Source organism: Chiloscyllium plagiosum, unplaced genomic scaffold, assembly GCF_037043375.1.
Source record: "Chiloscyllium plagiosum isolate Xiang-an unplaced genomic scaffold, Cpla_swu_hap1 HiC_scaffold_18, whole genome shotgun sequence".
Classification (NCBI taxonomy): Eukaryota; Metazoa; Chordata; class Chondrichthyes; order Orectolobiformes; family Hemiscylliidae; genus Chiloscyllium; species Chiloscyllium plagiosum.
Genome location: NW_028270156.1, coordinates 11773037 through 11791460, shown reverse-complemented (window position 1 = coordinate 11791460; position 18424 = coordinate 11773037). Strand labels below are relative to the sequence as shown.

Genomic DNA, 18424 nt, shown 5'->3' with positions numbered 1-18424 from the left:
CTGTTGTGTTATGGCTGGATCAGCAACAGGGGCAGCTACGGAGTGTCTGAGGGCAGGTGATCAAATGACGACTGCTGGTAGGACAAACTGTAGACAGGACAGGTGAACCAACAGGGACATACCTCTACACAGGTAGAAACTAAAGAGAAAGCAAAGCTTAACAGCAGACATATGTATAATTTGTAGAGGAGTGTTGGCTACTGGGAACTCAATAGATAACTCTACCAAAGGGGGAGTAAAGTCAAGTCAAAGTAAAACAAAATTATAATGCAAACTGCAGGAAAACAAAGTAAGTGATATAAAGTTAAGGTTTTTAGTAAGTACCGATGTGTTTGTCCCAGACAAACAAATTCGCAGGAAGTGTCACCATTTGCAATAGCTTAAGCTTCTGGGTTTTGGAATTTAAGAAATGGCTGGAGTCACTGTTGTGCATTTGTGATGTAGAAGATTTCATGGAAAACACATATGGTGAGGTGGTCACATCACAGTTAGAAACACAGGGTCAAATGATTACATTTCATTGCTCTTTAAGAGTATATCATTGGCTGTAAGGCACTTTAAGACATCTGCTGGCAACAAATGGTGTTAAATAAATGAAAGACTTTCTTCCCTTCATTTGCAGCCAGTTTACTGTCAATTAGCCTTGTCTGACCTTCAGCTGATTGGATTAAGCTGGGAGGATACACAAGGATTCTCAGTCCAAGAGCTGGGTGTTCTGATAAATACAAAACAACAAATCCTTGTGGAACTTAAAGATACCGAATGGAAGTTCCATTTTTTAAAGTTAAAAACTGAATTAATCACATTTGATGAATTTGATCACAAAATATATCCTCTTCATATTTGCAAAACAATAACATTAAATGATAAATTTACTAGTATGTTTCCACAACTTTCTGTATAATTTTTGGGCCATGATAAAGCAATGTTACATTGTAACAATTTTCATTTTGTTTGTCTTGTAACCATTGTGTGTGCTGCCATCTACATCTTCAAAGTTCTTCAGGGTCTTATATTGCCTGGTGACCTTTGGGTCGAGTGAGTCGAATGTGTGCACAGCATATAGCTCAGTGGTTAGCACTGCTGTCTCACAGTGCCAGGGACTCATGTTTAATTATAACATTAGGTAATTGCATGGTGTTTGCACATTCTCCCCAGGTCTGTGTGAGTTTCCACTAGGTTTCCTCCCATATACCAAAGCTGTGCAGGTTAGGTGGATTCGCCATGCTAAATTGTCCCATGGTGTCCAGGGATGTGCAGGCTTAACTAGGAAATGAGGGGTTACTGGGGCAGGGAGCTTGGTCTGTGTGGGATGGTCTTTGAAGGTTTAGTGTGGGATTTTCAATATTAGGGATTCTAAGAATAAAAAAGGATATGTCCATTGCAGTTTATTAGATGAGGTTTTATATTGCTACAAGTCCTGGTGGCATTATGATTGTGGGTGGTGTTTATTGCAGTCAACCAAGTATTGACCCTTTCAGACCCATCCAGGCTCATGTACACCAAGCAATATACTTGGCCAAAATCCTGGAATTCCCTCCTGACTGACATTGTGGGTCCAATTATAGCAGGTGGACTGCAGTAGTTCAAGAAGGCAGCTCACGACAACCTTCTCAAGGACAACCAGGGAAAGGAAATAAGTTCTGCCCGCGCCAGCGATGCCCACATCCTACGGGTGATTAAAACAAAATAATGTCAATCTAAAAGTGTGTCCATATCTCAATCTTCTGGACAAAATTCCTTTATCTGGTGTCTCTGACAGTAACACTGAAATTTGCAGTTCATTTTCTAGGAGATGGATCCTTTATTCTGTCTTGCTCCTTTCTCTTTTGGTGAAATTTGCCTCAGTAGATGTTAAAGTCGATCACATTAGATGCATCGATGATTATTTCTCTGGGATTGTTCTGAGAAAGAACATATTTTCTCTGACATTTATCCAAGATACCACTGCAGATCTGGTGTCAGATTCCTTGAGACCTGTAGGAATTGAAACTAAAAGATGAATTGTTCTTTCTCTGATATGATCAAGCATTGTTCTCTTATTTTTGGAGAGAATTAGTAGATTTTTTATACTTATTTCCCTAAAACTTACATTATTGATTAACTCCTTTTTACATTTCTTGGTATACTTAGCTGGAAGTATACCGTGGCATTTGAAACACATGTATGCTGGCCTTTACCTATTCCATAGTTTTACACCGTGCCATGTGTAAAACTCATGTATGGCTTCTGCCTACAATGAAAGCATATGTAGACCTGTGTTGAGATATTATTTTCAAGGCCAGGTGTGCTAATGAGTCAATAGATCTAGAGATTCAGCAGCCATGAAGAATTCAACTTGCAGGAAACTGGTGTAAAAGAACAGATTATGCTCCTCTGTCACTCAAACTACTGCAGTTCTGTAATCATAGAACCCCCACAATGTGGAAGCAGGCCATTCGCCCGAATCCACACCAACCCTCCAAAGAGCATCCCTGCCAGACCCATCTCCCTACCCTCTCTCTGTAACCCTGCATTTCCCATTGTTAACATGGAGGAGAAAGTGAGGACTGCAGATGCTGGAGATCAGCATTGAAGAGTGTGGTACTAGAAAAAACACATTCTTGAAGAAGAGCTTATGCTCAAAATGCTTCATTCCTGATGAAGAGTTTATGCTTGAAATATCAATTCTCCTTCTCCTTGGATGCTGCCCGACTGGCTGTGCTTTTCCAGCCCCACACTCTTTGGCCCACAGCTAACACACCTAACCTACACATCCCCAGATATCATGGGGCAACTTCCCATGGCCAATCCACCTAACTTGCATATCTTTGGAGTATGGGAGGAAATCAGAGCATGCGGAGGGAACCCACACAGACACAGGGAGAACATGTAAATTCCACACAGACAGTCACCCGAGGGTTGAATCGAACTGGTTCTCTGGTGCTGTTTGACCACCCTGCCACCCCTGTTTGATCATCCTGTTCCACGATTAAACCTGTCCTGGACTTGCATGTCAACTGAACTTGTGTCATTTATCGATGAGGGAGTTGGTGCTAATTTTCCAAAAACACAAAGTTTTGTATTTACTTGAGGCATGCGGCTGGGTCAGTATTAATTGCCGCTCTGAGTTGCCCTTGAGAAGGTGTGGTGAGCTGCCTTCTTGAAACACTACATGCTGTAGGTTTTATTAAGGAATATTTCAATCGAACTGGATACTAGCAGATATAGCCACTTGATTCAAGAAGGGAAGGTGGCAGAAAGCAGGGAGCTATAGTCAATTCACTTGGCGGTTATCATGGGGATGATGCTGGAATCAATTAACAATAAGGTTATAGCTCAGCCCTCAAGTGATTGAGATGGATCAATATGACATTGACAAAAGAAATCATGTTTGAAGTGTAGAAGCTGCAAGAAAAGAAAAAGTGGAAATCACAGTGGGTGGGGTAACATCAATGGAGAGAGAGAAAGCTAATGTTCCAAGTCTAGATGACTCTTCATCAGAGCTACAGTAAGTTGTTTCTTAGTGAAGGTGCAATATGCTCTGTGGGTAGAGGTGGGCATTGTCATAGAACATAAAACATACAACGTTACAGCATAGTACAGGCCCTTCAGCCCTCAATGTTGCACCGACCTGTGGAACCAGTCTGAAACCAATCTATCCTACACTATTCCATTATCGTCCATATGTTTATCCAATGACCATTTAAATGCCCTGAAAGTTAGTATGTCTACTACAGTTGCAGGCAGGGAGTTCCACATTCCTAATACTGTCTGAGTAAAGAAACCACCTCTGACAACTGTCCTACATCTATAACCCCTCAATTTAAAGCTATGTCCCCTCATGCTAGCCATCACCATCTGAGGAAAAAGGATCTTACTGTCCACCCTATCTAACCCTCTGATTATCTTATATGTCTCAATTAAGTCACCTCTCAACCTTCTTCTCTCAAATGAAAACAGCCTCAATTCCTTCGGCCTTTCCTCATAAGACCTTCATTCCATACCTGGCAACACTTGTAAATCACCTCTGAATGCTTCCACATTCTTCTGATAATGCGGTGACCAGAACTGAGTGCAATACTCCAAGTGTGGCCGCAACAAAGTTTTGAACAGCTGCAACATGACCTCGTGGCTCCAAAACCCAATCCTTTTACCAATAAAAGCTAACACACAGTATGCCTTCTTAATAACCCTATCAACCTGGGTGGCAAGTTTCAGGGATCTGGTACATGGAGACCAAGATCTCTCTGCTCTTCTACAATGACAAGAAGCTTGCCATTAGCCCAGTACTCTTTATTCCTGTTGCTCCTTCCAAAGTGAATCACCTCACACTTTTCTGCATTAAACTCCATTTGCCATCTCTCAGCCCAGCTCTGCAGCTTATCTATGTTGCTCCATAACATGCAACATCCTTTGGCACTGTCCACAACTCCATCGATCTTAGTGTCATCCGCAAATTTACTAAACCCTCCTTCTACGCCCTCATCCAGGTCATTTATAAAAACAACATTCAGCAGTGCACCCAAAACAGATCCTTGTGGTACACCACTAGTAACTGAGCTCCAGGATGAACATTTCCCATCAACCTCCACCCTCTGTCTTCTTCCAGCTAGCCAATGTCTGATCCAACTGCTAAATCACCCTCAATTCCCATGCCTCCGTAGCCCACCATGGGGAACCTTATCAAATGCTTTACTGAAACCCATATATGCCACACCAACTGCTTTACCCTCATCCACCTATTTGGTTACCTTCTCATAGAACATAATAAGGTTTGTAAGGCAAAGTCTACCCTTCCCAAAGCGTGTTGACTATCCCTAATTAACTTATTATTTTCTAAATGATTATAAATCCTATTTCTTATAACCTTTTCCAACACTTTGCCCACAACCAAAGTAAGTCTCACTGGTCTATAATTGCCAGGGTTGTCCCTACTCCCTTTCCTGAACAAGGGAACAACATTTCCTATCCTCCAGTCTTCTGGCACTATTCCTGAAGACAATGATGTCAGAAAGATCAAATCCAATCTCCTCCCTAGCTTCCCAGGGAATCCTAGGATAAATCCCATCGGGCACAGGGGACTTATCCATTTTCACACTTTCCAGAATTGCTAATACTTCCTCCTCATGAACGTTAATCCTGTCTAGGTGAAAGTGATGACTGCAGATGCTGGAGATTAGAGTCAAGATTAGAATGGTGCTGGAAATGGACAGCAGGTCATGCAGCATCTGAGGACCAGGAAAATCGATGTTTCGGGCAAAAGCCCTTCATCAGGAATGAGGCTGGAAGCCTTGGGTGTGGAGAGATAAATGGGAGGGGGGTGGGGCTGAGGAGAAGGTAGCTGGGAGTGCAATAGGTGGATAGAGAAAGGGGTAAAGGTGATAGGTCGGAGAGGAGGGTGGAGCGGATAGTTGGGAAGAAAGATTAACAGATGGGACAGGTCATGAGGATGGTGCTGAGCTGGAAGTCTGGAACTGGGGTGAGGTGGGGGAAGGGGAAATGAGGAAACTGGTGAAGTCCGCATTGATGCCTTGGGGTTGAAGGGTTCCAAGGCAGAAGATGAGGCGTTCTTCCTCCAGGCGTCGGATGGTGAAGAAGTAGCAGTGGAAGAGGCCAAGGACCAGTATGTCCTCGGTAGAGTGGGAGGGGGAGTTGAAATGTTCAGCCACGGGACGGTGGGGTTGATTGATGTGGGTGTCACGGAGATGTTCCCTAAAGTGCTCTGCAAGAAAGTATCCAGTCTCCCCAATGTAGAGGAGACCACATTGGGAACAACGGATTCAATAAATGATATTGGTAGATGTGCAGATAAAACTTTGATGGATGTGGAAGGCTCCTTTGGGGCCTTGGATGGAGGTGAGGGAGGCGGTGTGGGTGCAGGTTTTGCAATTCCAGTGGTGGCAGGGGAAGGTGCCACGACGGTAGGGTGGGTTTTTAGGGGGCATGGACCTGACCAGGTAGTCATGGAGGGAATGGTCTTGCAGAAAGCAGAAATGGGTGGAGAGGGAAACATATCCCTGGTTGTGAGGTCCGTTTGGAGGTGGCGGAAATGTCGCGGATAATGTGGTTTATACAAAGGTTGGTAGGGTGGAAGGTGTGGACCAGGGGGTTCTGTCCTTGTTGCAGTTGGAGGGGTGGGGTTTGAGGGCGGAGGTGCGGGACGTGGATGAGATGCATTGGAGGGCATCTTCAACCATGTGGGTAGGAAAATTATGGTCTTTAAAGAAGGAGGCCAACTGGTGTGTTCTGTGGTGGAACTGGTCCTCCTGGGAGCAGATATAGCAGAGATGGAGGAATTGGGAATACGGGATAGCATTTTGCAGGAGGTAGGGTTGGAAGAGGTGTAATCCAGGTAGCTGTGGGAGTCGGTGGGTTTGTAAAAAATTTTGATGTTGAGTCGGTCATCGTTGATGGAGATTGAGAGGTCTAGGAAGGGGAGGGAGGTGTCAAAGATAGTCCAGATGAATTTAAGGTCAGGGTGGAATGTGTTGGTGAAATTGATGAACTGCTCAACCTTCTCCCCAGCCTCACACCCTCCCATTTATTTCTCCACCCCTGAGGCTTTCAGCCTCATTCCTGATGAAGGGCTCCTGTCCGAAATTTCAATTTTCCTGCTCAATCCCATCTAGTCTAGTAGCCTGTATCTCAATATTCTCCTCGACAACATTTAATTTTTTTCCAGTGTGAATACTGGTGAAAAATATTCATTGAGTGCTTCTCTTATCTCCTCAGATTCCACATTCAGCTTCCCATTACTGTCCTTGATTGGCCTTAATCTTACTCAAGTCATTCTTTTATTCCGGATATACCTATAGAAAGCTTTAGGGTTTTCCTTGATTCTATCTGCCAACAACTTCTCAAGTCCCTTCCTGGTTCTACTTAGTTCTCTCTTTAGGTCTTTCCTTACTAGCTTGTAACTCTCAAGCACCCTAACTGAGCCTTCACATCTCATCCGAGCATAAGCTTCCTTTTCCTTTTGAAAAGAGATTCAACCTCCTTAGCAAATAACAGCTCCCTCACTTGACCACTTCCTCCCTGCCTGATCGGTCCATACTTATAAAGTCCATATTTCAATTGAGCCCATACCCTCCAGTTTCCTTCCCCATTCTATGCACGCTAAATCCTGGCTAATTGCATCATACTTGCCTTTTCCCCAGTTATAACACTTGCCCTGAGGTATATACCTATCCCTTTCCATAGCTAAAGTAAACATAACCGAACTGTGGTCACTATCACCAAAGTGCTCACCAACCTCCAAATCTAACACCTGACCTGGTTCATTACCCAGTGCCAAATCCAATGTGGCTTCACCTCTTGTTGGCCTATCTACCACTGTATCAGAAAACCCTCCTGCACACATTGGACAAAAACGGAGCCATTTAAAATACTCGAACTATAGTATTTACAGTCAGTATTTTGAAAGTTAAAGCCCCCATAACAACCCTGCTACTCTCGCTGCTATCCAGAATCATCTTTGCTATCCTTGCCCCTACATCTCTGGAACCATTCAGATGCTAATAGAAAACTTCCAACAGGGTGACATCTCCTTTCCTATTTCAAACCTCAGCCCATATTACCTCAGTCAATGAGTTTGCGAACGTCCGTTCTGCCACTGTAATTCTGTCCTTGACTAACAATGCCATACTCCACTGCCCCCAGGTTAGATTAGATTCCCTTCAGTGTGGAAATAGGCCCTTCGGCCCAACAAGTCCACACCGACCCTCTGAAGAGTAACCCACCCAGACCTATTTCCCTCTGACAATCCACCTAACACTATGGGCAATTTAGCATGGCCAATTCACTCTAACCAGCACATCTTTAGACTGTGGGAGGAAACCGGAGCACCCAGAGGAAACCCACGCAGACACGGGAAGAATGTGCAAACTCTACACGGATAATCGCCCAAAGCTGGGATCAAACCTGGGTCCCTGAGGCAGCAGTGCTAACCACTGAGCCACCATTCCGCCCCTGTAAAAAGTAAACGTAGTTCACCTCTTTTACCCTCTTTTACCCCCTTTTCTGTTCTTAATGAAACATCTAAATCCCAGAACTTGCAACAACTAATCCAGTCCCTGCTCTACCCATGTCTCTGAAGTGGCCACATCATCGAGGTCCCAGGTACTAACCCATGCTGCAAGTTCACACACCTTATTTCGGATGGTCCTGGCATTGAAATAGATACATTTCAAACCACCTTCTTGCTTGCCAGTGTCCTCTTGCGACCTTGAAACCATATTTCTGACCTCACCACTCTCAACCTCCTGTACACTGGAACAACAATTTAGGTTCCCACCCCCCCTGCTGAATTAGCTTAAACCCTCCAAAAGAGCATTAGCAAATCTACACCCCCAACCCCCCCCACTCCCCCCCCCCCAGGATATTGTTACCCCTCTGGTTCAAGTGTGGACCATCCTATTTGTAGAGGCCACACTTACCTCAAAATGAGCTCCAATTATCCAGGTATCTGAAAACCTCCCTCCTGCACCAACCCTGTAGCCATATGTTCAACTCCTCTCACCCCGTATTCCTCACCTTGCTAGCACATGGCACAAACAATAAACCAGAGATAACAACTCTGTTTGTTCTTGCTCCAAGCTTCCACTCTAGCTCCCTGAATTTCTGCGTTAAATCCCCATCTCTCTTCCTACCTATGTTGTTGGTGCCTATGTGGATCACGAGTTGGGGCTGCTCCCCCTCCCCCTTAAGGATCCCAAAAACATGATCAGAGACATCACAAACCCTGGCACCTGGGAGGCAACACACCAACTGTGAGTCTCTCTTGTTCCCACAGAACCTCCTATCTGTCCCTTTGTATTGTCGCACTGTGTTGGGATTTCCAGAAGGGATTTAACAAGATGTTACATAAAATGCTATTGCACAAAGTAGGAGCTCATTGTAGAGGGAGTGACTATTTAGAATGGAAAACAACTTGATGGGCTGGCAGAAATCATGATGATTGGCATGACATGATGAGTGGAGGTCTGCAGGGTTCTGTATCAGTGCCTCATCCTTTTACAATTTGAGTCAATGGCTTAAATGAGAGAAGCAAAGGCATGATCGCTAAATTTTGCCGAATACACCAATCTATGTAAGGGAGTATATAGTGAAGATGACATAAGGAGGTCGCAGGTGGGTATAGAGAAATTGAGGATGTGGACAAAAGTCTGGCAGATGAATTATAATGTAGGAAAAGGTGAAGGTGTTCCCTTTGGCAGGAAAATTGAAAACCCAACGTATTGTTTAACTAGAGAACAGCTGCAGTGTTTAAAGGTGCAGAAAGGTTTATTTGCTCTGGTTCATGAGTCACGAAAGGCTCATACTCAGGGATACAGCAAGTCATTAAGAACACACATGGAATGCCATCATTTCTCATGAAGAGAATTAAGCATAAACGTTATGAACAGTAGAACATAAAACATAAAATAGGCAGAGAAGTAATTATTCCATGGATGACATGATGCCTCAATGGTTAGCACTGCTGCCTCACAGCACCAGGGACCCGGGTTTGATTCCACCCTCGGGCGACTGTCTGTGTGGAGTTTGTACATTCTCTCCGTGTCTGCGTGGGTTTCCTCCAAATACTCCAGTTTCCCCCTATAATACAAAGATGCATACTTTAGGTGGATTGACTATGATAAATTGCTCATAATGTCCAGGGATGAACAGGCTATGTAAATTAGCCATGGGAAAAGAAGGAGAACAGGGATAGGGTGGGTCTGAGTGGGATCCTCTTTGGAGGGATGGTGTTGACTCGATGGGTCAAATGGCCGGCTTCCACGCTGTAGGGATTCTAAAGGTGTAAAGCTTCAGCTGTACAGGACATTGGTGAGACAACATTTTGAATACAGTGTGCAGTTTAGGTCTCACTGTTTAAGGAAGGATATAAATGAATTGGAGACAATTCCAAGGAGGTTTGCGAGATTGATATCTGAAATGGGTGACTTATCTTATGAAGGTAGTTCGGAGAGACTGGGCATGTTTCTCACTGAAATTTAGAAGAGTAAAGTGTGCCTGAAATGTGTAAGATCCTCACTCGACTTGACAAAGTGAATGTAGAAAGGATGTGCCCTCTTGTGAGTCAGTCTGGCGTAGGGCTGACTATTTTAAAACCTTTTCAGGACATCAATGATGAGAAGTTTTTTTTCCTGCTCAAGATGATTGAGCAACTTTGAAACTGTCTGCCCCAGAAGCAGGAGAGGAAGAGTTATTGAATGTTTTAAGGCAGAGGTAGGAATATCCCTAATGTAGTGAAATAGAAATCTAAAACTGAAACAGATCTACCCATGACCTCACTCAAAATAACTCTTCAGAGGCTGACATCCCAGCACCAAACACTCTTTATTTACAAACGCATAGCCTTTGACAACAGAACCACCTCTCACTGAGCCAATATCCCTGAAATTCAACTTTGCATGAAAAGAGGTCCCTGACTGGACCAGATCAACAGGCCTAAATCAGGAAACTCATATTCTATAATGCCCAGCTGCCTGACCTGATTACAGTCATTATGTTACTGAGTAGAGGAGCAGACTCAAAGGGCCGAGTGGCCTTCATGTATTCCATAAACTAAATAATAATCCTAATTCTAATTCTACATTCATTCGTTCATCTGTATATTTGTATGCTCATTTGTTTGTATAATTCACAATATAATTCTGCAGTATAAGCACACATCACCACCAATAAGCATAGTTTTAAATGGCAATATACATTAAAAATATTTTTGTAAATACATGAAAGCATTAGTTATACAATTAATATGCACAGAAAAAGAGTGTTTTCATATTTAGCAAGTTGCGTGCATCAGGCACTCCCAGTCTTGTCAAGTTATCATGTGTGTCAAACAGTAGAAGCAGCGTGCAATGGATAGAGCTCAGCCATCCCGCAAGCAATAGACCTGATCTAACACCAAGCCCTGCCACATCTAATCATAAATGGGACTGGACAACTAAACAATTGGAGGCAGTTCAGAAAAGGTTCACAAAGATGATCCCTGGTGTGGAGGGATTGTCTTACGAGCAGAAGTTAAACAGGTTGGGACTCTACTCATTGGAATTTTGAAGACTGAGAGGCGATCTCATTAAACCCGACAGGATTCACAAGGGACTTGACAGGGTAAATGCTGAGTGGATGTTGCCCCTCATGGCAGAGTCTGGGGTCAGAGGGCATAGTCTCTGAAATAAGGGGCGCCAATTTAAGACTGAGATGAGAAATGATTTCTTCTCTCAGAAGGTTGTGAGTCTTTGGAACTCATTGCCACAGAGAGTCCTTCTGAATATTTAAGGCTGAGATAGATTCTTGATCAATAGGAGAATGAGAGTTATGGGGAAAAGACAAGAAAGTGAATATGAGGAATGCTGAATCAGCCATCACCATGTTAAATGGAAGTGCAGGCTTCAGGAACTAAATGACGCATTGTTAATCTTATCTCTTACAGTCTGCTGATTAACAGCCAGCAGGATACGGATGCTCCATAGATATCCATGACTCAATGATGGAGGACACCAGCACATCAGTGAAAAAGACAAGGTGGAAGCACTTTCATATGCCTTCAACAAGAAATGCTGAATTGATGATCCACCTGTGCCTTCTCCTGAACTCATCAGATCACAGACGCCATTCTTCAACCAAATTGATTCACTCCATGTTCTAGAGATGCTGAGTGGGCTGTTCACCCTGACGATATTCCAGCAACAGTATTGGAGACTTGTGCTCCAGCACTGCCCAAACTCAAGGCAGGCTGACCAGGTACAGCTGCAAAACTGGTATCTACCCGACAACATGGAAAAATACCCAGATTTAACCTGCAAGACAAATCCAACCCAGCACTCGCAAAGCTATAACCTGCTCGCTGACACTCAGTTGGGTTCTGCCAGAGCCACTTAGCTCCTGTTTAAAGTAGCCTTTTTAGAAACCCGAGTAAAAAAAGCTAAACTCTGGGTGAGCTGAGACTGACTGCCTTTGCTATCAAGGCAGCGTTTTACTGAGTGTAGCATCAAGAGATTTAGTGAAACTGGTGTCAACAGGAATAAAGGTGTTGCACAGTATTGTTCTAACATTGAGACTGAGGTAGGTTCACATTAAATGTGCACTACTATGCCTGACTTTGCTGTTGAATTTGAATTTGACCCTAGATACCTGAAGTGATAAGAATTGTATTCTTCAACTTGATTAGAATAAAAGAAAAATGTACAGTTCCTAAAATCAGTAGCATTGTTTGCCATTAATACATGCTGCCATGCTAGATTTTCTGTTCTCCCATTCTGAAATAACTTGTTATTTTCTGTGTTAAAGGCTGAAATCCAACAGTCTTCCCAGAAGATAGGACCATAGGAACAGAAGTAGGCCATTCAGCCCTTTCAGTCAACCATTCCAAATCATGAATTACATTCTCTCCTTCAAACATTCATCAATCTAATTACAGTGCGTCAAGAAGTCTCTCATTATCATCTTCTTGTGGGAAATTACCAAGTAGCATGAGCAACTGGGGCTGAAGGGCCTGTTTTCATGCTGTACATCTCTATGACTCTTTCAAATTAAGAGTGGGGAATAAATGTTGGCCCAGCCTGTGATGCCCAAATCCCATTATTGAATGCCATTCTCCAGCATATATCTGTATATCCCTTGATATTTTGTGTATCCAGAAATTATCAGCTTAATTCTTGTCTTTAGTGAGCAAAATTAGCGCGCATGGTATTGGGGGCAAAGTACTAACTTGGATTGAAAGTTGGCTGGCTGACAGGAAACAAAGAGTAGTGATAAACGGCTCCATTTTGGAATGGCAGGCAGTGACCAGTGGGGTACCGCAGGGATCAGTGCTGGGACCGCAGCTTTTTACAATATATGTTAATGATATAGAAGATGGAATTATCAAAACATTAGCAAATTTGCTGATGATACTAAGCTGGGTGGCAGGGTGAAATGTGAGGAGGATGTTAGGAGATTATAGGGTGACCTGGACAGGTTAGGTGAGTGGTCAGATGCATGGCAGATGCAGTTTAATGTGGATAAATGTATGGTTATCCAATTTGGTGGCAAGAACAGGAAGGCAGATTACTACCTAAATGGAATCAATTTAGGTAAAGGGGCAGTACAAAGACATCTGGGTGTTCTTGTACACCAGTCAATGAAGGCAAGCATGCAGGTACAACAGGTAGTGAAGAAGGCTAATAGCATGCTGGCCTTCATAACAAGAGGGATTGAGTATGGAAGCAAAAAGGTTCTTCTGCAGCTGTACAGGGTCCTGGTGAGACCACACCTGGAGTACTTTGTGCAGTTCTGGTCTCCAAATTTGAGGAAAGACATTCTGGCTATTGAGGGAGTGCAGCGTAGGTTCACGAGGTCAATTCCTGGAATGGTGGGACTACCTTACACTGAAAGACTGGAGCGGCTGGGCTTGTATACCCTTGAGTTTAGAAGATTGAGAGGGGATCTGATTGAGACATATAAGATTATTAAAGGATTGGACACTCTGGAGCAGGAAACATGTTTCCGCTGATGGGTGAGTCCCGAACCAGAGGACGCAGCTTAAAATACAGGGTAGACCATTTAGGACAGAGATGAGGAGAAACTTCTTCACCCAGAGAGTGGTGGCTGTGTGGAATGCTCTGCCCCAGAGGGCAGTGGAGGCCCAGTCTCTAGATTCATTTAAGAAAGAGTTAGATAGAGCTCTCAAGGATTGTGGAATCAAGGGTTATGGAGATAAGGCAGGTACAGGATACTGATTAAGGATGATCAGCCATGATCATATTGAATGGTGGTGCAGGCTCGAAGGGCAGAATGGCCTCCTCCTGCACTGATTGTCTATTGTCTATTGTCTTAACACTGATTGAGCGTCCATTGTAGAGAATGCTAAAGCTTCCCACTGAGTAGCTAAATTAATTTAAATTAAACTAGTGGGGATATTCCTCATGCAAGGCATGATATGTAAAGACACCTTTTAAATAAAATATCCCACATCAAGCTCGAATATTTGCACTCAATTAATTGAACATACAATGGAATCAATATCACTGCAACAAGAATAAGGTGGCTGACTGTTGGCATCAAGTTTACATTAGCTGCCGCCACCAATCCAAAACTCTCCAAAGAAGGAAGATGTGCAGAACGTTATAAGACTACAAGAGGCAGGAGCAGAATGAGGCCCTTTGGCATTTTGAATCTGCTCCGCCACTCAATGAAATCATGGCTGATCTGATAATCCTCAACTCCATCTTCCTCAATTAACCTCATTCCCCTTAATTCCCTTACTGATTAAAAATCTGTCTATTTCAGCACTGAATACACTTGATGATCCAACCTCAACAGCTGTCCACAGTAGAGAATTCCACAGACTGGCTACCCTATGAGGGAGAACTTTCATCCTGATCCCTTTCTTAATGGTGACCACCACCCGCCCCCCCCAGGATGGCAGCCGATGTTAAGTGGTGTTCTGCAAGGCTCAGTGTTAGGACCACAACTTTTCATTTTATACATTTAACACCGATCTAAATGAAGGAACTGAGGGCATTCTGGCTAAGTTTGCAAACGATACAAATATAGGTAGAGGGTCAGGTAGCATTGAGGAGGTGGGGAAACTGCAGAAGGATTTGGACAGGTTAGGAGAATGGGCAAAGAAGTGGCAGATGGAGTACAACTTGGGAAAGTGTGAGATCATGCATTTTGATAGGAAGAATAGAGGCATGGACTATTTTCTAAATGGGGAGAAAATTCAGAAATGTAGAGTGCAAAGAGAGTTGGGAGTTCTAGTCCAGGATTCTGTCAAGGTAACCTTACAAGTTGAGTCAGTTGTTAGGAAGGCAAATACAATTATGGTATTTATTTTGAGAAAACCTGAATATAAAAAGCAGGAATGTACACTGAGGCTTTATAAAGCTCTGGTCAAATCACTTTTGGAGTATTGTGTGCAGTTTTTCGCCCCATATCTCAGGAAGGATGTACTGGCCCTGGAACATGTTCAGAGGTGATTCACGAGAACTGTCCCTGAAATGAAAAGCTTAACATATGAGGACTGTTTGAGGACTCTGAGTCTATATTCGAAGAAGTTTAGAAGTATGAGGGAGGATATAATTGAAACTTACAGAATACTGAATGGCCTGGGCAAAGTGGATGTTGGGAAAATGTTTCTGTTGATAGGAGAGACTAGGACCCAAGGGCAAAGCCTTAGAGTAAAGAGAAGATCTTTTTGAACTGAGATAAGGAGAAACTTCTTCAGCCAAAGAGTGATGAATTTATGGAATTCATTTTCACAGAAGGCTGTGGAGGCCAGGTCATTGAATATGTTTGAGACTGAGATAGATAGATTCTTGATTGACAATAGAAGCAAGAGTTACAGGGAGAAAGCAGGAGAATAAGGTTGAGAAACTTATCTTGATGACGGGTTTACGCCCAAAATGTTGACTTTCCTACTTCTCGGATGCTGCCTGACCTGCTGTGCTTTTCCAGCACCACACTCTCGACTCTGATCTCCAGCATCTGCAGTCCTCACTTTCTACTACCCTGAGAAAATTATCAGTCATGATTGAATAGCAGAGCAGACTCGATGGGATGAATGGCTTGACTTCTGATCCAATGTCTTATGGTCTTATGGTACCTATTAGGTTTAGGTTCCTTTTGTCCCTTTATTGGTTTTTCCAAAAAAAATTAAACATTTTCTAAGTTCTGTTCTCAAACATTCTAAAGACTTAGCTTTGAGTGGACAAAATGATCAATTAACATCTGACTTATCTGTAAATAATTGTTTAAATGGAAAAGTCGTTGTCTCAGCTGGAATTCAGTTAGTGAGGCTAATTGTAAAAATAGATAATCAAATGTTTGTGTTCTGATCAATCGGTTACTTGTTGAATTGTGGACTACATGACTGTACTATTTCTTGCCAAAACTGTTTCAATTGGCTCCACTCTCATTCTTCTAAACTTACAGATTACAAGCTCAAACTCTCTTTATAAGACAGTCCCTCCCTACCTGGAATCACCCTCCTGAACTTTCTCTTCACTGCCTCCAATGCCAATATTTCTTCCATTATTAGATATAGGGTCCAAAACTCTTGCATGTGTTGTCTGAGTAATACCTCGTACAGAAATAGAAAGACCTCATTATCTTTACACTCCATTCTCTTTGAACTAATGGTCACCATTCCATACTCCCCACTGAACTTGAATGGTAGCTTATCGAAATTTATGCAAAGGAAGTCCAAGTCCCTAAGTTTTCTGCAGTCTTTCTGAATATTAAGTAGTATTGCCAAATAATAAATAACAAATGAATAAATAATGATGACAAAAACAAGGGTACAATTCCTGTACCAGCTAAGCTCACCATGAAATGCATCTCTTTTTAACTTCACCCCTTTACCTGCAGCATGGTGACCCTCAGGTTAAACTCACCAGCAGTTGTCTCCCTCGAATGAGAGAGCAGTTCTTTGGTCTTCTGGGGGGATTGCGACTTGACCTTTACAAAGGCGATTATACGTTTGCAAAGGTTGACATTGTAAAGTGTTGTCTTACCAATAGCCTGGTTTCTAGCAGTCTGTCTTCAACCTGAAAACGACACAACCTCCCTTACAGATTCCCAGCTCTAATGGCACACCTGACACTTACACAGGACCACTCTGTAAGTTTCAGGCTAATATTGTAAAGTTGGCTTTCCCAAATTATTTTTCTTTTCTCCATTCTACTCTCAAAAATTCTCCAGCCTTATCTTGGTTTGTGAAAATTATCAATTAACATAATTTGTTGAAAGCACCTGTAAATGATTGTTTAAGCGAGCAAAGCAGTGTCGAGGCTGGAATTCTGTCGACAGTGCTAATTTTAAAAATAGATAATCCAAGAGTTCATTTTCTGGCCAATTTGAACTCCATTACATGTTGAGTTGTGAACTATATGACCTTGTTATTTTATGCAATGAGTATTGTGGAATGCTAATTGAAATTGTCGCATAAAATTGCTGAATTGTAAAGCAAATCTTTGTTGCCTGGTTCAATGGTCAGTATAATCTTTAACTGGCTAATGAAAGCTGAAGAGAGCAGTCATTATTTCTTGTACCTTGTTTGGACTTCCTCAGCTGTCACCATAACACAACGCATATCTTTTTTCCAAGGCTACAGTCAATCATTTTGAACTTTTGTTTGCTGTGTGTGCTGATTAGGAAGGCATTCCTTTCATCCCTTTGAAAACATAATCTCTTGAAGAAGGGGTCAGTTTTATATAAGGGAAGCCGGCTGAAGGACCCAGGAACAATTCCTGTGGGAACTGTCTCTGAGTGACAGTTCAGGAAAGGGAAAATGACTCAATTCATAAATCCTGCTGTGGGAACTTTTACAGCATGGGACTATGTCGTTTTTGCATCACTGTTTGTAATTTCCTCTGGGATAGGAGTCTTTTTTGCCATTAAAGAAAGGAAGAATGCTACCTCCCGTGAGTTTCTGGTTGGAGGGAGGCAGATGGTCTGTGCTCCAGTTGCCTTGTCTCTCACTGCCAGTTTCATGTCTGCAGTGACTGTGTTAGGAGGTCCCTCAGAGGTTTATCGGTATGGGGCTTCTTTCATCCTCTTCTGCATTGCCTTCATGTTTGTTGTCATCTTCACAGCAGAGCTCTTTGTACCCGTTTTCTACAGATCAGGAATTGCCAGTACATACGAGGTAAGGTGAATAATGTTGATTGATCAATTGATGGCCATGTCTTCAGCTCTCCCATACTCTGGAGTTGACTTTCTAAATCTCTCAGTCTCTCTTAAACTTATATTTCTGGGACAATCTTGGTTCATCTATCTTCATATCTTCATTTTTACATGACTCAGTGTGCTCTTTTGTTTGTAATGTTCCGATGAAATGCCTTGAAGTGTTTACATATTAAAGGTACTGTGTAACGTCAGGTTTGTGTTTTAGATTAGATTACTTACAGTGTGGAAACAGGCCCTTCGGCCCAACAAGTCCACACCGACCCGCCGAAGCGTAACCCACCCATACCCCTACATTTACCCCTTACCTAACATTACGGGCAATTTAGCATGGCCAATTCACCTAACCTGCACATCTTTGGACTGTGGGAGGAAACCGGAGCTCCCGGAGGAAACCCACGCAGACACGGGGAGAACGTGCAAACTCCACACAGTCAGGAGTTCAATTCCTGAGGCGGGAATTGAACCCGGGTCTCTGGCGCTGCGAGGCAGCAGTGCTAACCACTGTACCACCGTGCCGCCCACTGAGATAAGAAGCAATACCTTTTATAAGAAGCAATACCCACATCACTCATGTTAGCAATGCATTGTTACAATTACTTTCTTATTGCAGAAGGTGCAGATAAATGGTCATAATGTGTGCTATGTGGAACTTATCACATCTTCAAAAATACATTATTGTCACTGAAAATCTCACTGCTTTTTTCATTTTAAAAAATTATTTGGATATAACTATAGGAGGTACAGTTAGTAACTTTGCAGATGACAC

At 42.8% G+C, this 18424-nt stretch overlaps 1 protein-coding gene across 2 annotated transcripts in view; it reads left to right on the top strand.

Annotated features, from left to right (window-relative positions):
- The first annotated feature begins 17070 nt into the window (after positions 1-17070).
- slc5a12 (solute carrier family 5 member 12) overlaps positions 17071-18424 on the top strand; it is a 66336-nt gene continuing 64982 nt past the window's right edge. For both annotated transcript variants that reach the window (XM_043705425.2, XM_043705426.2), the window contains exon 1: positions 17071-17617. In XM_043705425.2, the coding sequence (XP_043561360.2) occupies positions 17261-17617 (357 nt within the window). In that variant the 5' untranslated portion in view covers positions 17071-17260. The remainder of the gene's footprint in view (positions 17618-18424) is intronic.